General features: G+C 34.0%; 2 protein-coding genes across 7 annotated transcripts in view; one reads left to right on the top strand and one right to left on the bottom strand.

Moving 5' to 3' along the window:
• Stim1 (stromal interaction molecule 1) overlaps window positions 1-909 on the bottom strand; it is a 57740-nt gene extending 56831 nt beyond the window's left edge. The window contains exon 1 of one of the 3 annotated variants that reach the window (XM_012695693.4): window positions 160-909. In XM_012695693.4, the coding sequence (XP_012551147.1) occupies window positions 160-328 (169 nt within the window). In that variant the 5' untranslated portion in view covers window positions 329-909. The remainder of the gene's footprint in view (window positions 1-159) is intronic. The other 2 variants (XM_012695684.4, NM_001135202.1) reach the window with 2 other exon arrangements.
• On the top strand, window positions 888-27935 carry LOC101736876 (REPTOR-binding partner). 4 transcript variants are annotated; one of them, XM_062672032.1, is made up of 5 exons: window positions 7265-8377; window positions 8694-8749; window positions 13761-13899; window positions 15104-15225; window positions 15810-27935. In XM_062672032.1, the coding sequence occupies exons 2-5, from the start codon at window positions 8726-8728 to the stop codon at window positions 15915-15917; spliced, it is 393 nt and encodes a 130-aa protein (XP_062528016.1). In that variant the 5' UTR covers window positions 7265-8377; window positions 8694-8725; the 3' UTR covers window positions 15918-27935. The 4 variants fall into 4 exon arrangements, with proteins under 4 accessions (XP_012551443.1, XP_062528016.1, XP_062528015.1 ...); XM_062672031.1 differs by having other exon boundaries at window positions 8490-8749; XM_012695989.4 differs by lacking the exons at window positions 7265-8377; window positions 8694-8749 and adding an exon at window positions 888-1066.

Below are 27935 nucleotides of genomic sequence, written 5' to 3'. Positions count from 1 at the left end.
GTCTTACGTAGGTACAGTAAAAAAAGAATTCAACAAAGAACAATTCAATGCACAGTCATTCAGCTTATTCAGTACAATTCTAGTGATTTTCATTGAAGGCCATTGCCAGTTATCGCGAAATATCTGACACTACCATGAAATTCAGGGTCACTAACTTACTCTGATCATTTGAGGCTGTAAAAGCTGGATCTGTTACGAAAGAACCACTTCGGACCACTGGACCCCACTTCTCCCGCCTTCCACCATCTTTTTCTGTCCTCTCGGCATCGTCAGCTTTACACAGATGAAGAATAAATACGCACCAATACAAAATGAAACCGATACGCATCTTGAACTTTCAATGACACTAATGCACTAACCGCACTTGACAATAGGATACCGCGAAAACAATATACACATCCTAAAATTTTAAAATTTAACAACACAGTACATTAAGCCACATCACAGGTTTAATGAAAAAATAAAAATATTAAGACACATTCACTCAAGTTATGTACCTACACGATACCGAACGAGGTCGAAAAAAAATTGACATTAAGGCTTGTTGGGTTGGCTATTACACTGACATCATAGATAATATATTCATATAGTGTATAATCTATGACTGGCATAGATGGCATAGATTATCAAAATTAAGACACATTACGGAGGAAAGATCTACAATCACTCAAATTTTTACAGAAAATTAGTAATTTTATTAGGGAACAATACTGGTAAAAATAATCCAGTGACTGTAGACTGCATATCTGAATTAGTTAATAGTTCCCTCAAATTTCCCAATGATAAAGTTAGATTTGATTTTAGGCGATTTTTCATTAAATTGAACGCATCAATGTATTTTCCAAAAAAACATGTCAAATTCTTGTCAAATGAGATATGACCTTGCTAGTTTGTAAACAACACCTTGAAGAATTGATTTTGTTAAGTTTATTTTATCTAATTTCCTGGTTGTTTCACTGTGCAATTGTCTGATAATTATTTGACAGACAACACGCGTGTGTTATAATACAAAAACATGAATATCGATTTTGAAACAATGGCTGTTCTTGAAGAGGAATCGCAAAATGTAAGCTACTAATTATTTTCTTTGTGCTTCTGCAAATAAGGTTGTTGGTAAACAACATGTCGAATTCAATGTGGACTATATGGGAACTATGTCCGTACAAAATACGAATATAATCAAAAATTTTGGTTTTAGTATAGCAATTGAACTCCGTGTTTACATATAGCTTCAATAATACTTAAAATATATTGCACAAAAAGATGGAAGTTTTCGTCATCTCAAATTACAGTTTGTAATTACTCACTGTATGCTAATCAGAATAGCCTACATTTCGCAGAAAAGACACCGTGTTTTGTGCGATAAGTAATCTTTGCTTTTTGGTATTGTGGACACATAAATAATAGAACAATATGTCGTGTGTAGGCACTAATGCTATGTTTAGAGCTGAGAAATCTTTCCCAACAGCTGTGCTTTGTCTTAAAAGGTTGTCATACGAAATGGTTTGGATTTGTAAATTATGATATCAATGTGTGTCACTAAAACTGGATTTTCAAGGACTATTATTAAAGGCCTCAAATTGCAAAGTTACCTTTCAACATTTTTATAATTCTGATTTAATGCTTTTACAATTAATAATTACAAAAATTTATCATAATAGACATAATTGTTTCGGGTAAAACAATAATCATCGTTATCAATTAGTAACTGGAACATTTAACTTTAAAATGGTTTGAGTATGTATTTCGTTTGAGTTTGGCATAAATATTATGCAAATTATTCAAGATATTAAAAACTAGTGAAGTATCCGTAAATAGTGTAATAGTGACATCTGTGATTAGTTAGGCGAGTATTAAAATGCACGAAATAATGAAAAAAATATTTTCAACTTGGTTTCAACATATAATAACAGATGGCGCTTTTGTAAATTTTTATGAAATTTTCAGACTAATGACGGTAATGTTTTCAGAGTGTAAATACGTAGGTACCTATTTAGATATGTATAATAGAAGAAGAATAGAATAATATATTTTGTATTTCTATTTCTTTGGAACGCTCTATAGTAGTCTATAGCATAACTAAACCAAGTGTATGAAGTTAAACATATTATGAGATGTCACTAGATTCTCCGTTGTGGGAGCGAAATAGGGTTACCTATTTTTCATTAAGATGACTGCGAAAAAAGACACATCTAAAAATACAAAAAATTGCGGTAGGTATTTTCTTCGGTGTTCACGAGTTGTGGAGGTATTTAAAACTACTGTTACGGCTTAATCTAGCGATTATTATTTTCATTTTGTTGTTGACCTTTCGAATACTTTAGTTTTCGCGATCATCACGGATAGGTACCACCACCCTGCGTATTCCTGCCGTGAACCAGTAATGCGTTTTGATTTGAAAGGTGGAGCAGCCGTTGTACTGTAAAAACTGAGACCTTAGAACTTATATCTCAAGGTAGGTGGCGGCATTTACGTTGTAGATGTCTATGAGCACCGGTAACCACTTAACATCAGGTGAGTTAGTGAGTGAGTCGGTGTTTCCAGAGCGCTATGACATGTCCTTCTTCAAACGAGGCTTGTGGAGAGTATTAAGCGGGTAGGCAGCGGCTTGGCTCTGCCCCTGGCATTGCTGAAGTCCATGGGCGACTGTAACCACTCACCATCAGGTGGGCCGTATGCTCGTCTGCCTACAAAAAAAAAAAACTAGCTCGTCGAACCACCTAAGCTATAAAAATAAATAAAAAACCATAGTAGTACATATTTTTAACTCATTCGCGTATTTTGTTTAATATTAATCCAAATGAACTCGTGTTTGCGAACAAGATGAATTAGGAGAACGCTGAATATGAAATTTGAAAGCATCTATTCCACGAAAAACATTTTCTACCTACGATGCACTATAGAGAGCTATAGTGCTTCGTAGATTTAAATTGGCTCTTAATAATACGAGTGGGGTTGTCGGATGTCAGTGCGGAACCGTGTAGGTTTTATTTTGTACTTCTCTCAGGAAAGCCTGCTAGCTTTAATTTTTAAGCATGGCTTTATGGGTTAGGCGCCCGGTGCAATCGTTTTCATCTAATGAAGATGATACTATGCCGGATTACTTAAAATATACTCACGAACGACTTTCACGGTGATTGAATAACAGCAAGAGAAATACATCAAGAGCATTTTTTTTTTACAGCCTACTCGGGTAGGTACCACCACTCGGCCATTTTTGCCGCGTGACAATCATACCTTTCAATTTCAAAGACTGGACAGTAATCATACTATACAATGAAGACTCAGACTTAATGTGGTACTAGTAGTAGGGACTACCATGTGGTAGTAGGCACTGGTGGTAGGTCATCTTGTGAGTCCGCGCGGGTAGGTACCGCCACCCTGGCTATTTCTGCCGTCAAGCAGTAATGCGTTTCGGTTTGTAGGTTGGGGCAACTACTGTAACTATAGAACTTATATCTCAAGGTAGTTGGCGCATTAACGTTGTAGATGTCAATGGGCTCTAGTAACCACTTAACACCAGGTGGGCTCTGAGCTCGTCCACTCATCTAAGCAATAAAAAAAATGTGTTAAGGTACCCACCTTCATTCGACGGCATTCACTTTGTGAGGTCAATGAGCCACCACTTAACACCAGGTGACAGAGCTCGTAACAGTATTTTTAAATATTGCGTCTTTGTTTTTTATTACACGAAGAATATATAAGTTTGAATAATAATAATAAATCTTAAAATAATATTAATTTGTCTGTTTATACAAATATTTACTTTATTACCGAAGGCGTGTTATTCTTTCAAGTAATTCAACTACAAGCGTCTTACTTGACTATAGGTATATATGTACTTAGTTTATTTTTGAATCATATTACATTCGAATGTAAATGTAATTTGAAACTGAATGTTATAGTTAATTGAACTTAATCATATAACATACATATTTCAAAGACTTGCAATATTTTAACGGGAAAGTGTGGAATACTTTAGTTTAGAAATGATAGACAGATCCGAATTAATTTGTTTTCAAATTCCATTCGAATCATCATCATCATCATTCTTTCCTATTACCCTCTGCTGGGGTGTAGGGCTCGAATCAAATTTTTCCATTTACATCGGTCTTGGGCAGTCTGTTCTAGCTCCTCCCACGTCATGCCCAAGACCCCTAGCTCCTGCTCCACCGAGCGACGCCAAGTTGTTCTGGCCTCTCTTCTCTTGAGGGACAAGTTTAAGGAAATCAAAATTCTAACTTTAGCGTTCCAATACATTTTTGAAAATTTATTGTACGTGCGTAAAAACATTGAAGAATTCCCCAGAGTCTGCGATTTGCACAATGTGAACACTAGGAACAAACATAGGCTTGCGTTGCCGGCGGCTCGAATTAAGAAAATAATCAACTCTTTTAGGGGGCTGGGTGTACAGCTTTTCAACAAGATCCCACTAAACGTTCAACTACTACCTGTTCTTAGATTTGAAATTCATAGTTTTGAGAAAAACTATGAATTTCATAGTAATACTGGTGGCTCTGAGGCCTTTCCAGTTTCACCAGGACAGGTGGGCGAGCAAAGGCTCTGCCAGAAGGGGTGGGACTTGCTAACAACTGCTCGAGCGCCTCCGAAGGAGACCTAACAACTCATGAGCAGTTGCTTCGCGAATGCATCTACTAACGGATTGGAATCGCGACCCACCTAGAAGATTTGACGAGAAACTCAGCAGACTGATGTATGGGTTAGGTTGCCCGTCGAACTCTTTGTCGAGTTCGACGAGTACGGTTACCGGGGTTCCTAAGCCTGCTCCTAGTGTTAGAGCTGGAGGCGTCTAATGCAAAGGTTATTTGCATTAGGATCTGATGGATCCGTAAGGACATGTCTAGGGCGTCGACGGTGACTGGCTCCTGCGTGATCAGGATTCGGGAAGTAGTCAGCGGCGGCAACGATAAGGCCAATATCATGACCAATGCGTGTACATGTCCAATCGATAGTGGATCTAGTAGATCATGAGGCAATTTTCTTCTAAGTCTTTTGGTCATTTGGTTGTCCAGTAGATATTTAGCAAGGTTATTTGCATAGGTTTCTAATATTTTAAGAATAGGTTTTAGAATGATAGGTTTATGCATATTCTGTGTAAGTATAAGTGTCCTTTCGTTACTTACATATCTATATACAAATATTATAAATAGTTTGAATCTGTTAATCAATAAGCAAATCTCAATCAGCTATTTCTATTTTAATGTATCCTTGACCTAGGGCAGTGTGTTCCTTGGTAGAAACGCAATATCAAACTACGCAGTTCGTAGCGCAGACGAGAAATCGTATACATTTTACGACTTAAGATCCCGTGTTGCAGTCATTGTTCGAATCTTTTATTTTATATTCACGAGATCGACATATCGTCTTTTCGCATTAAAAGTGTACAATTTCCACAAATATTCGAAATTGAGTTAATATGCGGAATCATTTGGTATCACCAGTATTTTTTTTATAAATGCTGTCAAAAGAGCATAGTTTTTTTTTTTTTTTTTAGTTTACCTATGTTTTCACTAGGTAGGTACTAGTAACAAAATTAATACATAATTTTATCTTACTTTAAAAGACAGATACATAATGTAACTGGTACAAAAACAAAATGTTGTAAAGACGCTGCAAGACGATATTATTTTGTTAAAATTAATAAAATGTCTGGAAAAACTTTCAATTTCACTACAAAATCGTTTACAAGAAAGTGATGCGAAGCGAAGTTGTATTCAAACCAATATTTCTTAAATTTTCAATACTGCCTAAATTTTCACCCTAATTAATTTTTATCTAAAAGTATTTTCTTTGGTTTTCGTGAGTCTTGCATGTAATTAAAATTACTTTTACAGTTCTGGCGTTTCGAAGAATACTTTATAATTTCCATAATATGATACTTTACAGAAACTTCAACAATTTATATTATATTAGATCGGCGACTTTAATTAGTTTTATAGCTAGTACGCAGTATTCGTTCATTTTCGTGCAAATTAGAACTTTTCGATTACATATAAAGTAGATGACCGTCATAAATATTATACTTTTTTGTTTGACTTAAGCAATTATCCAAGCATTAAATCTTTAATATGGGATCAAGAACAAAGAGACGTATCTTTCGTTGTGGTTTTTAAAACCGTCAGGAACAATCGTAACTCCTTGAAAGGACTGGACAACAACTAATAGTGGTTTTAAACATTTGCACTAATTTGCAGTAATTTTTAACGTACCTAATTGTTTGGTAGAGTAAGGAGCTATTACAATTTCACGCATACCGGTAGGTGAGCTCAGAAGCTCAACCTGAGAGAGTTGCTACCACTAGCCTTAGCTAGAGCACTGATTTGCTGAATCTACCACCGGATCGGAATCGCGACTCACTTAGAAGTTTCGGCGAGAAACTCAGTGGGTTGTGTCTATGGGCTAATTCGCATTTCGAACTCGTCGACTCCGACGAAGAGTAAAGTGAATAAAAGTTAATTCAAATTTGTATAGAGTTGGAACGTCTGCCTACGTTTGCCGCTAGGAGCGCTGTTCCAATACAAAATTGTGTTAACGTTTACGCTATCGAGAACGTTAAAAACGTGCACTAAGCACACTGCATGCGTTGCAGTATATGTACATGCTAGTGCACTTTGCATCGGCTATCTCAAATGACTGTTTAATCAATATCTGGGCGTTTTAGGCCGGTTACAGTGCTCCACCGACCGTCTGTGCGTACGTTCCGTCCTGACGGTACGCAATAACCGATCGTCAGTTTGCTTCATTCAGTGCTCTCCTGACCAACAATCTGACCGGATTGGTATAGTCAGTACGCAAAAGGGAAGCGTTTGCAAATAGTTTAATTACTGCTTATTATTTTCGAAAACGCTTAAGGAACGTTCAAGTTTTTTTTAATTATTTCAGAATGACGATCAAGTTTTGATGAATTATCAGCATATACTTCTTGCCAGGCCTTTAACTTGGCATCATGATCTTTATATAACACGTGTCCTTTGTCCCAGAGCGGTTCACGAAGACGAACTTCGGTGATTAGGCGCTCGGTGTCGATATATTTGGCCACGTTCAATACGAAATCGCTTTTTTTGATGATGATACACACATCCGTACGGTCGGTCCACTCATCGGTGCAGCACAAAACGCGTTCATTTGTTTCCATAGCGCGTCGGTCGACCGACGGCACGCATGCGGACGCGCTAGACCGACGGTCCTCGTACGCAGTGCGTAGCAATATACGCGTGCGTACGGTCAGTCCAGCACTGTAAGGCCGGTTACAGTGCTCCACCGACCGTCTGTGCGTACGCTCCGTCCTGACGGTACGCATTAACCGATCGTCAGTTTGCTTCATTCAGTGCTCTCCTGACCAACAATCTGACCGGATTGGTATAGTCGGTACGCAAAAGGGAAACGTTTGCAAATAGTTTAATTTCTGCTTATTATTTTCGAAAACGTTTAAGGAACGTTCAAATTTTTTTAATTACATATTTCAGAATGACGATCAATTTTTGATGAATTATCAGCACATACTTCTTGCCAGGTCTTTAACTTGGCATCACGATCTTTATATAACACGTGGCCTTTGTCCCAGAGCGGTTCACGAAGACGAACTTCGGTGATTAGGCGCTCGGTGTCGATATATTTGGCCATATTCAATACGAAATCGCTTTTTTTGATGATGATACACACATCCGTACGGTCGGTCCATCGATCCGTGCAGCACAGAACGCGTTCATTTGTTTCCATAGCGCGTCGGTCGACCGACGGCACGCATGCGGACGCGCTAGACCGACGGTCCTCGTACGCAATGCGTAGCAATATGCGCGTGCGTACGGTCAGTCCAGCACTGTAATGATTTATGAATTTTCATATAAACGACAAGCGCGACTGACGTACGCACAGACGGTCGGTGGAGCACTGTAACCGGCCTAATGATTTATGAATTTTCATATAAACGACAAGCGCGACTGACGTACGCACAGACGGTCGGTGGAGCACTGTAACCGGCCTTAGTTCCCTCCTTAAACGCGATTACGGCGCAACGCACACACGCGCATCGTTGTATTGCAGGCGCTGTTACCGAGTGCAGCCAAACGATAAGGTCATTCTGTGCTAAGGTGGGGGACTGTACTACAATGAACTGTATTGCGACATATCTTTTGCCTTCACAGTCTGCGTTTACATCGTAATTCTAACACAGGACGGCGTATTATAAACAAGTCGCTTCGAAAAGAAATAATATTATTAAAAGCTTTTATTTAAAAGAGAATTGGACGCGGTCGTTCCCACTGCGCAACGCGTCGCCGCGCGCACTCTCAGTTTGTGTCTGTAAGTTACGCCAGGCGCCAGTGCTGCCCGAAATCTACGATAAAACCCACAAAACGTGAGTACCATCTCAGTTACAACACGAAATAAAACTAAATAATGCTTATCTGTATATCTGCCGGCTAGTTTGAATTATTATGTGACGTAATCATACGAAAATAACATTTTAGGTTAGAATTGATACTAATTGCGCCGCACCAAACGGCGGTTGCGACGCAGTACCTACGGCCCGCATCAGCCGGTATCTAGTCTGCAACCGAATTGTTTTGCTGCGTATCATAAATTAACATAAAAATACGTGCAGTGTGCAACTATGTTGTAAGGAAATACTTTATTTACGTTTGTTCTCATTGTACATAATTATTGTGTGTAAGGTCATGGTGTTTCTCAGCAAAATTGAGGCAGTATGGAATCGCTGCGCAATTTAGAGGTACCTACATTTTTCTTTAACAAATTTATTTAATAAATAATAATATATTAGTAGGCATATAAATTATTTAAAAATTTTAGAAGCAAATATATTTTATGCAATAAGTAAATACTTAGGCGTCAATAATTCAAATGTAATAATTAGATATAATTTCCATGTAGGTATATCATATTTCAATTTAATGAAACATTCTAATACCTCATCATAGGGATAGCGACCTATTAATGTTAGAAAGCTGAGACAAGCATTACTTACACAAACGGATTGTCTTCCTGAGTATTCTCTAATCTCAACTGTAAAATCAAAAAAATTGAGTAGAATTTGTAAATATCCATTACCGGCTGTTACAACTACTCTACACAATTGACAGGTATTATTATTAAAATTATTTAATACTTCTAATACAAATCATATTATTATACTACATATTATAAAGTATAAAACTAATTGAGCGACGAAGGCTACCCAAAGACTAAAGATCTTATCAAGGCTAACGAAAATGTATGTTGTTAAAAATGTTTTTATTTATTTATTTATTTATTTATTTATTTATTTATTATTTGTGGTCATAGGTTAACAAAGATTAATAGCTTAATATTAATAAATGTATCACTATGTCCTGCCAGTAAAGCGTACAAATATTAGGTGTAAGTATAATCTACATAAAAATAAAAAATAAACTTAAAATTATAATTATTGAACTCTATTCTACTTTATTATCTAAATTATCTAAAGTTATCGTCTAAATATTCTGACATACTATAGTAAGCCTTATCTAATAAAAATACTTGCAATTTTTGCTTAAAATCTTGTAAATCTATTGTCTTCAAATCTTGTTTGTAGTTGTTCGTACACCAACAAAGCAAACCAAAATACTAAGAACGCATGGATTTTTTTTTCAAATTGTTATTCATTTTGGGATTGAGAACTTTGCAAAAATCGATTTTGTTTTTAAAATCAAAGTCGATTTTTGCAAAGTTAACAGCTTCGTTTGCGTGTGGAATGGGAAGCACCGTAACATTTTTACTGCGTTTTTAATGCCCAAATAACTTGACTAACGAACACGAATGCTTAGGTCGCATTTTGATAAAATATGTTTTTCTAATACTAACAAAAAGATATGGGAAAGATAAGATATTGTTAAAAAAACAAATTTACGGTTTAATTAATGTCATACTAATTTGACAGGGTATTTGGTTTGGAATGTTAAAGAGTATTTTGACTTTTCTTCGTTGTAACAATATATACCAAATCTTTTCATGCCTGCGATTGACGGAACCCTAGGAACATACAGAATAGGAAATATCATATTATAATGTAAGGAAAAATATCCAGTATGCACCTTCATTTTGGCAAAAAGATTTTATATCATATCAAAACTACCTTTTGAACAATAAAGAGATGAGTAAAAAGTACGACACGAATAAATAAAATGATAAACATGAAAAAGCTACGAGATTCATTTTACTCAAGTTTAAAAATGTTTTAAGCCCTGGATATTTAGGTGCGCTACCCAGGTGAGAGCTATGCCGGCGCAGGTCTATCGCGCAGGCTCTAAAAACTCATAAATCAATATCCCTGTCTGGCTCAAGTGCTTCGCCCTGTTGCGCATTCACCTCTGCAACTGAGGGCGACACGCCAGCCTCGAGACAGTGCACTAACTACGCAATTGCATATTTTTTATGGCGTCATTCAATATGCGGTTCACACAGTCTGGTTATTTTCTACGTGGACGTTTTACGTGATGGCTGTGAAGGTCGTTCCGATATGGAATGTGAGTACATAGATTAAGAGTTCATTTTGAAATTACAGAAATGAATTGTCCGAATGAGTCCGAAAAAGCAGCATCGGTGAATTTGTAGTCGATCGAAACATCGCTAGGGCGGTCTGTTACATTGGCTGGGAATTCAAAGTTTGAAATCGATTTAAGAAAATCTGATATACTCGTAGTAAGGAATAATGCGTCGTGTTATAATTATCTTGTTGATGACCTTTAAAAAGTTTGGTAAATAATGTTTTGCTTACCACCAATAATCGATGGATTAGTAAATTAAATGAAAATAGGTGTGGAAAATGTAGCTTTTAGCTAAACAGTTCAGTCGTTGCGACTTATATCAGTGCATTCAAAATGGCGGCGGAAAACTTTCTGCCTGAAATATTTATGTGTTCTACCTAGCTAACGATGCATTTTGATGACTGCTGCAATAATCAATAATTTCTGAAATCATGTTTTGATATGTTTTACAAATTAAAAGTATGTTTCGAGTAAATCTTATTTCAATTATTGATCCGAATAATGGCGATGCATCCAATATGGTGGCGTACTGCGTAGTTTTCTAGACATCAAAATTGTGATGGTGACAGTGATGAATGACCGACGCTTTTGGAATTTGTAGACATCTTGAATTAAATCTGTGATTTAAGAAGGCGCATGCATCCATTATCGATCCGACTAATGGCGGTACATCTAACACGTTGCCGCGAGCTTTCGAGAACGTTCTGCCTGCAAAAAATGGTTTTAATCTGTTTTCCATTACGAAAGGAAGATTATCGTTTTGTGACAAACAATTTTTTTTAAATAGATATTTAGTGCAATGTGAATTAGACTTTAAGTTCTTAACTAGAGAGCATACCAAACTTCAAACACATATCATGCAATCAACTTAAGCATGTCTCAACGAGGCCTTGAGGTCATCGAACCGGCGTTTTGTTCATTTGTTTGCAGTTTTCTGCGTCTTAACTTGGCCACTTCAAATAAAGGTCAGAGAATGATTTACTAACAACATAAACGATCTAAAGATTACGTTTTTGTAAATCTATTTTGATAATAACTCTTTTTTTCAATGAATATAATAATAATATTGATATTGTACCAAAGCAAAAATAAAGTTTTGTTTAACTGTCTATTCATCTCTGCATACTGTGCAGAAAGAATCTCGACAATACGTCAATCAATTTGAACATGATATTCTGAAATATCCAACACTAATGATACTCTGTTTTTTTAAATACATATTATCTTAAATTAATCAATGATAAAACTAATCTATGTCTATAAATGGTTGGCCACTGAAAAAACGTTGGCGGTGAATTTGAAAACTCATTAAAAAAGGCGGGCACAAACCGGTCTGACTATAAACAAATGAAATGATCTACGATATAAAATACCTTCATATTTGGGACGTGCCCAATCTTTCTTATTTATTCTTAAAGTAAATAAGCAAAACATTGTTTTATTTGAGTTAGTCAGTTTTAGTTCGAGATAATGTTTTATTTACAATTGATACGCGCCTGCACTACGCACGATATCGCACTTAAACGAATACAATGCCCCGTTCTTCTATGAATTGTCTCTCATCTTGTACTTTAGTTTTCTACTAATTAATACATGAAAGTATCCATAGTATAATATAATATATTTACAATAAAATTACAGCGTACTTTGAGCAACTTAACTTTATTCTCGGCTAACTTCGCGTTTCGGTGTAAGTTTCTTAATGAAAATCCCAGTAGTCTTGTAATTTGAATTCTTGCGTACCAGCCGCCTTTTTTGTTCCGTCGAAACTTGATAAAATGCTTTTTTATAACTTTTCTAATTGATTCTGTTCTTTAATTTGTAAATAAGTTCTTTTATTATGTCTCTGAGGGAAAGAAAGAAGAAAGGTAATAGTTTGTGTTAGTGCCTCGGTTGCTTGATAAAGGAAATAAATGAACGGTCTTTAATGATAAATTACAATAAGATACACTACACTAAATATGTATATATCTAGCTCGAAATGCTCTGCATTAGTATCTACAAATAATGGAAATCTCTATTTTTTTTTTTTTTATTGCTTAGATGAGTGGACGAGCTCACAGCCCACCTGGTGTTAAGTGGTAACTGGAGCCCATAGACATCTACAACGTAAATGCGACATGCACCTTGAGATATAAGTTCTAAGGTCTCAGTATAGTTACAACGGCTGCCCCACCCTTCAAACCGAAATGCATTACTGCTTCACGGCTGAAATAGGCAGGGCGGTGGTACCTACCCGTGCGGACTCACAAGAGGTCCTACCACCAGTAACAACAGTATTAGATGAACAATATGCTCGTCCGTCTGTCTCTCTATATTTTGAGCAACGTTGAAAATCGAAAACTTTTAGTCGCGTCTGGTTGTTTTATTTTAAAATTCGGAACCAATTTAGTATGCAATTCCGAACTGGTCCACTGATATCTCATGACTTTGTGTCTTTCAGTCATAACATGAGATCACGAGCGATCATCGACCCCTTCGCTTTAGAGGACATATTCACGTTACGCCGATGTGTGCAAGGTCATTCAAGTATTAAAATAGGAAGGTGCACGGAAGATTTTTGGTTATGTTGTAATACATACATAGTTTCTTTAGGCAACAAAATTATTCCGATCCGGTAGTAGATTCATTCGCGAAGCAGCTACTCTTGAGCTGTTAGGTCTCCTTCGGAGGCGCTCGGGTAGCTGTTAGCAAATCCCACCCCTCCTGGCTGAGCCTTTGCTCGCCCACGTGTCCTGGTAAAACTGGAAAGGCCTCCGGGCCACCAGTAATCTTTCAAATGCAAAGTGAATATTTTCTTTTACAGGCGACTACGCAAAATTTTTAATATCTCTAATTTAAAATTTTATAGATCATCTTGAATAAGAAATGCAATCTGTATCTCGGTTGTATTGATATCGGAATAAGAACAGAACTTGTGGTTTTCAAACTAAGACATTCAGCAAGATGGCATCCGCAAAACATTTAAATTTATATTCGACAGTTTTGATTCCTTCGACAACTGCTGCTACTGAAGTCGCTGTTGATAATGGATATGAGGATCTCCTTTCATTTATATGTGTGGAGACTTTCACTGTAGAAAAAACTTTAAGAGACTTTGATTGCTTTTAAAAGTGATGAAAGAGCGAACAATTGCTCCTAAGAATTAAAATGAGGCTTTTTGAAATTAGTTCTTTCTGCATAACTATATCTGAAACGTTTCTCATTGCTCTGCAGGAGTCCCTGGGTGGAGGGGTATACGGGTCAGTGGGTGCGTCGGGCGCGGAGGGTGGGGAGAGACGTGAGGGAGGCAAGCGGGGACGCAGGCCCGGTAGGAAGGCACAACTGGACAAACAGGACATGAAGGCTAAATTGGGTAGGTTGGGTAGGTCAAATTTATGGTATTTGAGTAATAATTTGTTGTGGACTCTTAGCAGTGGAACATTTAATGCTCTATGGGCGGTATTCAAAGTGGGTGGCCGTGTTCTTATGGCCAATGTCCAGTACCGTTTGACATCTAATGTGGTCACTGGTGATCGATGTGGTGTGGTCACCGATGCGTATGGAAATCAGCAATATCGAGGGCACAGGTGAGATGCTGGTCGCTGCTGACGACTCTTTCTACCCACTGAGTTTCTCGCCGGATTTTCTCAGCAGGTTACGATTCCGATCCGGTGATAGATTCTGCGAAACACTGCTCTTACTGCAAACTCTCTCAGGTTGAGCCCGTGAGCTTACCTACCCGTCTGCAAGAAGCTGGAATAGCCCCTGAAGCTACCAGAGAATAAGTAGGGGAAAAAGCATTTTTTTAAAAGCTGTTCTTGAATTTCATGTCAGATGCTCAGTTTACACCGTGGAGGGCTTTTTCATTCCAGTTCCGAATTGGACGTGACCAAAAAAACCAGAAAACGCTCGGCGGACAGTGGTCTTAAATAGCTTTAAGTAGTATAACACTGGACTTCATGATGGGGGGTGGTACGATAGAGATGAGAGGAACATCTCAAACAATGTCTCTCTCACTCTAATGAACTTCTGTATAAAAGCTCAGTACAGCAGTAGGATATGGACTGGAAGTATGAATTTGGCTCTATGGCACACAACCCATTTTTGTGAGATCTACATAATAAGCGAACAATACAATTGAGATTTTGACCACATTTGTCGATGCAATAAAAAAAATGACTCCTTTTTTTTATTGCTTAGATTGATGGACGAGCTCACCTGGTGCTAAGTGGTTACTGGAGCCCATAGACATCGACAACGTAAATGCGCCACCCACCTTGAGATATAAGTTCTAAGGTCTCAGTATAGTTACAACGGCTGCCCCGCCCTTCAAACCGAAACGCATTACTGCTTCACGGCAGAAATAGGCGGGGTGGTGGTACCTACCCGTGCGGACTCACAAGAGGTCCTACCACCAGTAATAAATCTCCTTTCTGTCTTTGAGAAATTCCACCATAGAAAAAGAAGTATTCGTAACCATTTCTGATCTTTCTAGATTGTTTTATTTTCGATCTGCTAAAGCACATAATTATTTAACGAAGTCTTTAATAATCATATTATTATCTATGCAATTTTAGAACGCAGCCGACAGTCGGCTCGCGAATGTCGCGCCCGTAAGAAGCTCAGATACCAATATCTGGAGGAGCTGGTGGCTGACAGGGAGCGATCCGTTTTGGCGCTCCGGAAAGAACTTGACAAGGTGAGTTCTAAAAACAAATAATTCAATTTTCTTTTGACTTCGACGAACTCCATGACCGACACACGTGTCTGACAGCCTACGGTGCCCTAGGGTTGCAACAATGTATCAAGTACAGTAAAAAAATCCGGGTTGTTTTCTTTTTTCGAAAATATTGTCAGGAGATAACGAAAAAATAGTGGGTGACTTACAGAAGCAGCGATGTGCTCGTTAACTTCTTAGATGTCAAATACTAGAGTCCGGCGTGTAGCTGAAATAGCCTCTTAGGCTATCAGTGAATAGGCAGGGGGAAAAATTCATCGCTGTCTCACAAAATGTTGTTTCTTGTTCGGCGGACATCTTGTGACCACCGCAGTCCACTTGTCTGATCATAGTTGCAGGCCTGGCCTTCAACGCACTAACATCGTTAATTAATCATAGCAGAAAGTAAATAGTTCTAGTTATTAGGACTTGTCGTAAGCCCAAATGAGCCCATAAGACTGTAACCTATGAATTTAATGTTGCTGCATATCTCAAGGTCTACCTTAGAATTTGCTGCGACTGTCGAGGTTTTTTTAAAGATTAGAAATTAATTGTTCTGCCAACAGTACTACAAATGGAATATGGAATTGGATCAAGGTCGGATGCCCGAGGGGCTGGAGGCGGTACTCCAAGAGATCGGAGCCGTAAAACAGGAGGAAACAAAACCGTTTTAAATCTTCTTATTTATTTTTAAATCTCATAACCAATTCTTAGTGATTATAATTGATAAATTAGTATTTTGTACTTGTAAGCTGTAGAAATTCATACACTATTTTTAGAATTGAAAAAAAAAACAATTTTACTTCAAAAAATATGTAATCGATGTTTAGATTAAACGTATTTAGAATGACGTCATTTACTCTTAAACGCGAACCGGTCACAAATTAAAACAATATGAAAATTAATGAAATGATTTTAGATTAATTTTTTCAAGTATGGTCATCTCTTGCGTTGCATTTGATTTCCTTGTAAAGTTCCTTGAAGATTCGAAAAATCGGCATTGTCCATGCGCCATCAGACTTTCCTTTTTTAAATTCTTTTCTATTTTTTTAACATGGTAATAAATAAATACAAAAATCGTTAGGTTGCAAAATCTGTGACTGGTTCCTTTTTGTATGATCGTATCCATTACACATAAAGTATCTTTTGAATGTTCTTAATTTAAGAATGTAAATATTTTGTTCAATACCAAGAATTTGTTTTTCTTCTACTCTTCCGTGAGGTATGTGATAAGTTTCAAAATTAATATTCGATATTAATATGAATGTGCTTTAAATTAGCCGTTTACGGATAGGCAGTATTTTAATGTTTTTAGTCTCTTAAGACGTAAGTTAGGGGTAACTGGCTCTCAAAGTTTGATCGCAGCTTGCGTTCGATATATAGATTGAATTCGTTCAGGAAATATGGGGGAGAGGCCTAAGTTCACCAGGATTCCATCCCATGCGAAGCTATAACAACATACAATAAAATGTAGTTCCTATAACGTATATTGTTTCAATAAAAATAATCGATCGAAACATTCCTCCCATCGTAATAATTCAATAGAAAACGAATCTCAAAGGTCAAAAATCTCATCTACTTTTTTGGTTGGAAAAAAAACAAATTTGGATACCACATGCTATTTTTAGTGAAAAACAAACGTTATAGGAATTGCATTAACGCACGTGACTCGTACATTGATGCGTCAAGGTTCAGTGAAATAAATTATTTATGATCATCAATAGAGTTTTGGCCCCAATTTGACTACCGCTGAACTTCACAATTGCTTACTGCGCTCTGAATATGGTTTTCGGTATGTACGTGTTTCTCTATCCCTTTCTAATGTGAGCGTTAGAAGAGGACGACAATAATGTCGCGATCCCACGCGAGACCGACGTGACGGCATGCGTCGAAAACTGCATTCAGTAAAATATGCGCTTATTCGCGTCGTATAAACCGATTGACATAAAATCACATTTTAAAGAAGACGCCATTTTGAATGAAAGAAATGACGAATTCGAATAATAAACATGGCCGCCATTTTACAAACAAGATCTGTTTGAAGTCACGTACGATTGTAAAATAAATGAGGGATTTTTGTGAATTTAGTAGTTTATAAAGTATATTAAAAAAAAAAAACTTGTAAGCTATATCACCAATGTCGACACGTCACCAGGGATACTATTGAAGTAGTTTCGTGCTAAATGAAAATATTACCTTATGTCTATATAGTAAAGGTGATTAATTAATAACTTATAATTAGTAATACATAATTAAAAATGTTTTAGCGTCGTCATAGATGAGATACTCGTCAAGTGAGTGATAAAATCATAGTTATTGAGTTTAAATAGTAATTTAGCATTAGATTTTAATTCGGTTTTGTTGGGATTTGTTAGCTGTAAACAATATTTAAAAAAAACGATAAACAAATCTAGGGTCTGTCATAATCTACACATAATATATAATGTAATTACAGTACAATAATACCTCTGCGCGTTTTCTTTTGGAAACAGACGAATGGTCAATTTAATGATTTTTAACAGGTTAATTTTTTATTTACAATATTTGTAACTTTGAATGAATCAACCAGCTGTGGATGAAACACTAATAAATGAATTTTGAAAGTGGATAACTAAAGGAGTTAAAGTTTTTTTTTAAATCTTGAAATGAGTCGACTATTATCAAAGGCGGCAATCTGACTTTTGGACAATGATTGGTAAATCAGAAAAACGAATTATTGACTTTGTATTCCATTGGCAGTCACAAAACTCTTCGGAACGACATCTTAGATAAATAACAGGTTAACTATTAACTTTTATTTAATGCAGGTTTTGAACCGTATTCTTTGAAGGAGACGATTATATTCAAATAAATCTGTATTGACTTATCAATAAAAATGTTTTGTCCAAATGCACAGATTGCCACCTTTGATAATAGACGACTCAAATACGCTAATGTAACTGCGGAAGCTTTGTTAACTTTGTCTATTGTCTCTGTGGCTGGAAAAGTCTAGAAATTCTCCACAGCTAACAGGTCTCATTCAATTAAAATAGACTTATGTAACTTTTAGATGTTTTCAATAATTTTGATTCCTGAATGTTGTGCTAGGCATTTTCGGTATACACATAAGACATTGTCATGGCGCAATATTAATTCATAAGCATATTCTTCTTTAGGAAATAAGTGCGATGTGATATTTATTTTTCTTATACTTTAGTAAAAAATTCACGGATTTTCGATTAGATTTACATTAAATATTGTTTAAAATATACATTGTAACGTTCTTAACGATATGCCAACATCAAAGAGTTACAATAATTGAGTTTTTGGTGCAAATAAGACAGTCGGAAGTGACGTCATGTACATAGACAGTTATTTGGACCAATCAGATTAGAAACTTCATAGTTTATGTATTAGTTCTGATTTCGTTTATATAATATATTTTTTTGTACATTCTATATTTTTTTTATTATCAATAATATGGGGCTACGTTTCTTAATCAATATGATAAGCGTTTATATTTTTTAATTTTTTAATATAAAATATAATTTTTATGCAGCCGGTGTTAATTATATATTACGTCGAATGTTATTTTTAAGTTTGATTTCAATTGCTTCCTGCGTTCAATTATTAGAATTTTATAATTTTTATTGTTATGATTTTTTGTAACGTCATCGAGGGTGAGTTTTTTTCCTTTCGTATTTATAACTTTTATATTGTTTAAGAGATAGTGTTAAAAAAACGTTTGTAAAATATATAATATATGCAGGATAAATGAAAAAAACTATGTAGTAGGTATGTCAATAGACTTTAAGGTAGTATTTAAGTATTTGATTCCTAAAAAGCACTCTTTAATTTAGAGATGAAAGTAAAAATTTTTATGTGCCTCTTTCGCGTTTGGGGACCAGTTTTTTTTTTGAAACTGCTGTTATTTCAGTACTCAGCAAACCTTCATCACACACAGTATAATGTTACAGAAACATCTGAATCAAAGAAGTCGTTTTAGATGAAAATAAACTTGAGTGGTTTTCGGACATTTGAAGTTATTTTGGTAATCGCGGATATCTGACATTTATATTTGAAAAAAAAATGGAATCGGAAAATAAAAATAAAAAATAGTCACACGAATGTTTGTCCGATGTAGGAATCGAACTCGCACCCCTCGATCTGACAGCCAAGAGCGCTAACTTCTGCGCCACAGTGTCGTTCACTATTGCGCAGTTCTCTTAGCTCAAACATTCTAGACATTTGTGATTACGCCTTAATAATACATTTATGTTGTCCCACTGTGCGCGTTATCGGATAACAAAATACAATAGAACGTAAATATCTCTTTAATTCTTCTAAAGATTCCTTTTTTAACCTCTGACTAATCAATTACTGAAAGGCACATCAAGTGATCTATTGAAATAGAAAATAACACAGAGCCCTTTCCAGAATTAACATTGAAAAACGTTGATGCTGAAAGGGCTACAGGCAAAATATTTAGTCACTTACGTAAACTGAAACTATGTCGTGAAATTACTTTAAAAACTGATGTAACCAAACTCGACTAGGGCACGCTAATACAATTAGATTTTAAAGAAAAAATATATATTCAAGGTAACTTGTACATAAGAGTGGTTTATGTTATATATTATATTGCATAAGGTTGAAAAGTAGATTGTATATTAACATAAGATTAAAAAGTAGCTTTTATCATAGCCGTTAAGCTTTAAGGAAAAATTCCATACGAAATGGTATTAGATGGTTAAGAATGTATTGAATATTATTTTTATTGCATTATTATTATTTTTTCTTTAGCCTTAAGTGATTGCGTTAGCGTGAGGTGAAAAGGTATAGGTATAGTATATTTCTTTGATTTACACGTTGCAAGACACTACGTTCATTCTAAGCTTAAAGGTAATTCGTTTGTGAACGGTTTTTTTTAATTTTAATGTTATCGCGATACGTAGACACAGTTATCTTTAAGTTTTAACGTTTTTAATGTTTAACTCTTAAACCAAGAGGTTAAAATCTCAAAACAAAGTTTAATTCAGTGAAATAATGGATATGATTACGCAATTACATTTAAAAATATTCCGTTAAATAGTTTTTGATTTGGAGATTTTAAAGATTTTTCAAATTTTTACTTTTGCCTTAAAACCTTACGTCTTTTGTGCGTGCCTATGTCGGCAATCCGCCTTAGTTTAAGTTTCAGTCGTTTTGTAAGTTATTATAAAAAATAGTTACTTAAATTTAAATTTGTTAATTTTAATTTAAGTTTATGTATTCCGTTTTTCTTCTAATATTTCGCATATTTAACATAGTTGATTCTCTTTGGATATACGTATTAGATTTATTATAATATGGGAACCAGAGATTTTTTTTTTGTTACAATATTTCCTTTAGGAAAAGCAAGGGGATCTAAGCCCATACAGCCTTGTCTGTTCTATATAAGGAACCAGAGAGAACATGTATGTATTAGTTAAGGCAGATCAAAATATTCTTATTATAATAGTAAACTTCAAATGTGACGTTTCGTATTCCTGCGTAAATTTAAAGTAACATATTAAATATGCAAATAAAAAGATTATATAAGGCATAATTTCCACAGAATTATCACAGAGCAGTAATTTGTAAACTGACAGTAAAACATCACATACTAAATTGCACACCGTATTTATATTTCAAGTCGATTTGCATTAAATAGTCTTGCAAGGCGGAACACTGTTGAATCAGTCACAAAACAAGGTTGAAAGCGTTTGTTCTTCATTATGGAGTTCATATTGACGTCACCATTATTGAAAGAGAGAGAGAGATTCATGAAGAAAGTGGAGGATTACTGAGTTGCATTCAACTACTATGTTTTGCTAGTGCTAACCAACTGGCAGTACTTAATATCTCATATAGAAACGATTTAGTCATTTTTATGTGTATAATGAAAAATTACAAGCTATTTATTGGTCCTATGATAAACGTCTGACGCGATGACCAGATGAGTGACGAGCAGGTCTTGTATTTTTGGGGTGATTAGCCTTAACGTCCCAACTGAATTGATTTTTACGTTAGAAAAAACTAATATAAGCAATAAAAGCGAAAGAGAAATTTGAACCGTCTGGAATCGTCCCTAGTCACCACAATAATAATAAAAACGCGATCTCAAATATACTATACTTCCAAATCATTCGCGGGAATTACTGGATATTTCTAATTGTAAAAATAATAAATTTTCTCTTAAAATTCTCAAACTAATCTGGTTCTCATATTCTCTTATATTATATATATGTAGCAGTATATGTTAGTTATAAGATAAAGGGCGCATAAATAGTAAAATTGTTTGAATATATCCTATTTCTGCGCCCTCCATAGAAGCTTATTGCATTTTATGTTCCAAACTTACAAAAATTTCATGGCGATTTCTGTCAGAAATATTGCAATTTGTGAAAAGATTTGCGAGTAACAAATGTCTATGATATAAAAGGCTGTCACTAAGAGAATAATTCAATATACATGTATCAATTGGTGGATGTAAAATGCAATAAAAGTTTCTAGACACAAAAATACTTCATACAACCTAATGGGAAACCACCTCACTAAACTAAAACTAGTTTATAATAATTGATAATAAAATTAGTTTTAAGGTAGAATCTAAGAAAAAAAATTGTATATTAAAAATGAGCGCTGCACGTATCAGATATCATTGTAGAAAAATATTAATATCTAATACTTAAGAATAATATTTTTGGACTGTTAAAAACGTAGCTTTTATAAAAAAAAAACATAAAAATATATATAAAAAACGTTTTTTCTAATAATACAGTGGACGTAGATGTAACTTTGTAATTTATGACACAACGTCGGAATATACTAGGCGGCAAGTTTATATACTAACTTCTAATCATTCTTAACGCAATCAATGCTTTAGAATAATTATAAAATTCAAACTAATTCTAGCTCTTGTCGAGCCTTGTTAGGGCGTTCACTGTTTTTTTTTATGCGGTTCGTTCCCTCACGCGGACAATCCTACTTAATAAAGTTTCTTAAGTGACAATCAAATTGAGAAGACCTGAATTGCATATTGAAACTTCAGTTTTTAATACATAATCTATTTTGGATATTCTGGTGAACGAGTGAGCTCATAGCCAATAGCTATCGGAGACCATAGACTTCTCAACGTGAACTATTTACCAAAAACCAAGGAAGGTGGCAGTTGTAAAGCGTTACGGTCGCCTCAATCTTCAAATCTGAATGTATGCTAAGCGCGCACCAATCTTTATTGTATTTCGAAATTCATGAACACTTGTGATTGCAATTTTTTTTAAATCTACCCTCCAAACTCAAAGTTACATCTAAATCTATTCGCTTGTAAATATGCTTCGTTTTTTATTAACATCTACTTAAGAAAATAACGGAAAATGACGGTTCGCGAATCCAGTGATAGTTAAGGGAAAGACGCAAATGAAACGCGCACTAGTATTAAGGTATTTAATATTAATTACATTACGTTTATCGAAGTAGGCCTGTTCAATGTTTATTTATTTGAAGAGCCTCGTTCAAGTGAGCTACACTTCATAGATATAAGTAGAAATCGATATTTTTGTGAACATTCAGTATTTCAATCGACCATATAAATATAGCTAAGGAATTCAATTTAATTGTTTTGATGTGTTGCGTTGATGTAGCTCTATGTAACGGTTACTACGTGCGAGACCGATTTTAGATTGTAGACAAACATCCATATTATTTGTGTTACCTTTGTAGACAGTCCTGCGTGTGTAGACACGACCCGCCTAGTTGTGAGTGTTTTGTGCTTGTGCGAGTTTTTTAACGTTCTCGATAGCGTAAAAGTTAACTCAAATTTGTATGGAGTTGGAACGTTTGCCTACGTTTTCCGCTAGGGGCGCTATTTCAACTTTTACGCAATTGAGATCGTTAAACAACTCTCACTGGACGTGAGCAATCCCAGAGAAATAGTCAAGCTGCATCTTAAGTAAATTCCATGACTGTATTATACTATATAATATGTATATCGAGGGGTGAAAGGCGTTTTTGTTTTGATTTAACCGACATTATTGCAACTTTACTAGAGAGACATTTAAAGTTAAAAATTTAGAAAAATTAATTACAAAGATAAATGTCGCTTAAACTAAATTGCCTTTTACCCCGCGATATGATATCAAAGCGACACAAAGTTTTTATCGCAGGGCCGTATTTCATATTTAAAAATCATTTAAGTCGGACAGTAATTTATTTAAAGACTTAAGTAGTTATATAATTTATTTAAGTTACATAAAATAAGCATATTAACCTGTTCTTCTAAGTCAGATATGTAGCGTTTAAAAAAGATTAAGCATTTCATGTATTATATTTTTGGGTAATGCGTATTTTTTAATCCACTGAATAATAATAGTTTTATATAGGCTATAGCTTCTTGCGACCGTAATGAACATTTATCGTAAGTTTAATTACTCACAAATCACGTAATGCAGATATAGATAAGGATATTTTTTGTGCGACGGGTCACCGATCTACTAAACTTGAAATTACGATAGGAAATGTTCATTTTGCCCTCCCAACGAATAATTAAATAATTCGAATATAAATCAACCACTACTTACTATATGGCAACTTGAAAATATATATTTTGCGCAATGTTTCATTTATTCTTACAGATACGTTTATGAAAATACTCAGGTCATATTAAAAAAATAAATCCAAATATATTCTGATTTATATAGTCGAGATCCAGAATAAAGGGGTAATTGTTAAATCCAATTTTCCCTTCCACTTGTACAATAATTAAGTAAACAGATCTCGAAAGTTGATCTCAACATACTTGTCGTCTAGCTATCTAGTAAACTAATCTAATTTGAGTATTAAATATTTGTTTACGTTTACGAAAGCTGCACCTTAAAATCATTCGACTGTCTGTGAAATTAAAAAATATGTAAAATTTATAATAATAAAAAATTGTCACTTAGATATTTTGTTCATTACGATCGTTTTGTAAATAAATAAAAATAAAGAATTATTATATACAGTTCATACATGGAAATATATTAAAATAGTTTGTTAATAGTAAGGCTTAAGAATATATTATTAAATAGAATACATAAGAAATATATTTTTCTATGAAACTGTGACATTTCTAGAGTCCATACAGAATTATTTAGTTTTTAAGTGTAAATATAGTATTAAAGGATCTATAACAAAATTTCTTAATCACTTGATGCTATTTTTTAGTATTAATTTTACGAAATGTTGAGGTATTCTTAAATGCAAGAAAAAAATAGATATATTTCATAACTGTTTTACAAATTCTCCGCTAATAATTAAAGTCTCGAAGAGTAACTTCTTCAAGATCTATTTGAAATAGCAACATTTAATAATAAAGTATCTATAAACAGTAGTTAATATTTTTGGGTTTAGTATAACAGGAATTCGGAGCTGTTAAACAGTTTTTTTTTAATTCGAACGACTACGAATTAATTTGGCGAATCCCATTAAAACCAACCATAAACTGAATAAAATTGAAACAACACGAAACAGTAGTTAAAATATTTAATGCCCCAAGATAATATTCAATAACCAATGTAAAGGCAGATTTTGATAATGCACTGAAAGATTCAGAAGATTCAGTTATTTTATTGTTTATTAGAATGATAACTTTCATTTGATTTTTAAATGATTTTTAAAAATCAGTCCTAAGTAGTTCATGGATATTACGGAATTCTGAAGTATAAACTAATAATTGAATATTCAGTTTTACTATGTACTTTAAAAAGTACCTTCACGTACAAATGACATAAGTATTTCATTAATTATAATGCACAGTTTTTTGCTCCCCATAAATTTAAAAACATGTTTTTAAATTAAAATAAATTGTAAAATTAATAAAATTTAAAAATTAAAGTCACATTTTAAAGTAATGATACCATTAAATTAAATTATTAAAAAGTTAAATGTAAATCATTCTTGTGTCTTCTTCAATCTTCAAATGTATCTTTATTCTTGGTGACCTAATGTTTACAAGAGACTAAAAAACCTTAATAGTATACAACTCAATTTTAATGAGTATCAATCCCAATTTTTTATTTGCTAAAAATTTGTAATCAAACATTAAAAATAAAAATATGTTTTTATATACATACATTCACGATTAGTTGTGTGCTATTATTCTAGAATAAGTATTGTAGATTATAGAATTAAACATTAAGAAATGTATTTGTGTATATTTTAACTATACATTATATTTCTATATTTTTTTAAATATTAAGCGTATTATTACTTTAATATTAAGAATCACGACTCGTCGGGCTATTAAATAGAATAAGTTTAATAGATTAGAAAATTTATATATAAAAAATGTATGTAATTAAGCAATATTTTTCGACATTTTAATGATTTATATATAGTATTTAAATATTAATGAAATTGGAAAAACAAAAATATTACATCAATATCTCGCTAAGAATGTATTTTTCTGCAAAATAGTTTTTAAGAATCACGACCCTTTGGGCTATTAAATAGAATAAGTACTGTAGTTGAAAAAAGAAATTTGGATGTTTAATTAAGGAATGTCTATCTAATATATATACACTTTCAATTTTATGTGAAAATATGAATAATTGTACATAATATTTTAAAAACGTCACTGAAACGTATCATTAATATAAGGATTACTTAATTTCGATGCCTCCAATGAACACTACGCTAACTCCAAATTCGTAGATTTACAGGAGCATTTAAACGAAAAAAGTTGATAGAATCTCTATTATTGCAGATATATTTATGGTTTTTTTGTGTGAAACTAGCTGATTTACTCTTGCTTCGAACCCCATCAATAATGATTATAATTGTAATACTTTTAACATAGTGAAGCGATTTGCGTGAAAAACGATAATTTCAAAATTTTGAGTTAGAGTAGTTAGTGTTCATTGGAGGCATCGATTTAATAAGCAGCGTTTAATAAAAAATATGATACATGTATTGATAAAATAGATTTCATAAGGTACAATTTTTTTTTAAAAACTTTTCGTCTATAATTATTTATTTATTGTTGTACGAGGGAAGTCGAGGTCGCGGCTCACCTGTAGTTTAGTGTGATTAAAGTCGTAGACATCGCTTTGTGATTGTCGCCACCAAACTTCAGACACAGGTCGAAAATTAAGTCTTATGTAGTGCAAGTTCTACAATTTAAAGTAAAACGCGTTGTTGCTTCCCGGAAGAAATAGCTAGGATGGTGGAGCGGAAATTGGGCAGACACTACGCCCCACAAGAATTTTCAACAACTTTTATTTCCCAAACATTTTCTTCAAATCGTCGTTGTCAAACCAAAATCTGCTTGCTATGTGCACTTTTGAGATTTTTACTTTTTGACCTTTTCGTATAGTTCACAGCTCTATCTACCGTATAAAAAAAAAGTGTTATGTGTCTATGTGTAGCTTTAATATTTATCTATAGGTTTCATTTGATATAAAAATTCACAATTTTATACGAAAATGTTTTTACTCGTTGATTACAAATAGAGTTTTTGCACATAGCAGATTTTGCTTTGACAGCCACGAAATGATATTTGAAGACATGAGTGGATGAAGGGGATATGATACAATTTGTTAATTTTGAGAAAACGGGCAAAAAAAACTCGTGTTACTTGTACTTTATCTTCGTATATAACTCCTTCATCACATGCAATTTTCTAAAAATAGCCTTTAAACCTTTAGAGTTTTAAGGTCTAATATGGTTTATAAGCACATAACACCTTCATACAATGTGAAATCTCAAACAATCTTAAAAATGGTACTTAACCCCTTCATACACTCATGTCTTCATTTATCTTCATGCAATATAATTAAATAAATCAGATTTTCAATAAGGTACCTATTGAGTAGACCCTTTAGGTAATTTCAAATTTCTTTTAAGCGAAGGATACTAATTAATCAAAATATATTATAAATAATAATTATTATAAATATTTAAATAAAATAGTATGTTTTCAAATTAGTCATAAGGAATCACGACTCGTTGGACTATTATATAGAATAAGGAAACAGATAATAAAATAGAATAACACTTTGTTATTATTTAAGAATAATGATACCTTTACGAATAGGGCTGTTTGGAAAAAATGTACATAATATAGAAAAGAAATCGCGAAAGCGTAATGTTAGTTTTTATTGTACTACATTTAATGGAAATAAAAATAAAAACTAGATTTATAGGCTTGGTTAGCTGACGATAATTCGATTTGCCTAAACTGGGGAATTGATTAAGGAAAATTTCTCGTAGGTATCTCAAGGCGATGATTAAACATAAAAATTTCTCTACGTTATTAAGACTATAATATGAATGTAAAGTATAATAGTGTATATATTTTTTAATCTTAATATTAATGCGGACCCCGGGCTCAATGAGCTTAATCGTAGTGTTTAGATATTTACGGCTTGAAAACTGATCAATTCAGTTATCACCGTATGCAGTAGGTAATAAATAGTTAAGGCATAAAAATAAGTGTTTTGAAGTAAATTTATTCTATGTTTTTAAAACATTTAATTTAATATCCCGATCCTTTGATGACAATGCCAATAAAACTAAAATAGCAAATAATATTGTGCCGTGACAATTCTTATATTATAGTATTAATAAATAGGAGATATAATATATTTCTTAAAATAACATTTTTAATGTGGAAACTGTGTCGTAGTTTGTGAAATAAATAATGTGAAAAATAA

The sequence above is a fragment of the Bombyx mori genome, chromosome 14 (assembly GCF_030269925.1).
Source record: "Bombyx mori chromosome 14, ASM3026992v2".
Classification (NCBI taxonomy): Eukaryota; Metazoa; Arthropoda; class Insecta; order Lepidoptera; family Bombycidae; genus Bombyx; species Bombyx mori.
The sequence above is the reverse complement of the archived record's forward strand: the minus strand, read 5'-3'. Positions and strand labels throughout refer to the sequence as shown.

Excerpts from the sequence above, each read along its gene's own strand:
- LOC101736876 (XM_012695989.4), top strand. The coding sequence starts at position 1,016 with ATGAATATCGATTTTGAAACAATGGCTGTTCTTGAAGAGGAATCGCAA. Across the intron at positions 1,067-13,760 it reads TTGAAGAGGAATCGCAAAAT|GAGTCCCTGGGTGGAGGGGT; the intron begins GTAAGCTACTAA and ends ATTGCTCTGCAG. Across the intron at positions 15,226-15,809 it reads TCCGGAAAGAACTTGACAAG|TACTACAAATGGAATATGGA; the intron begins GTGAGTTCTAAA and ends TTCTGCCAACAG.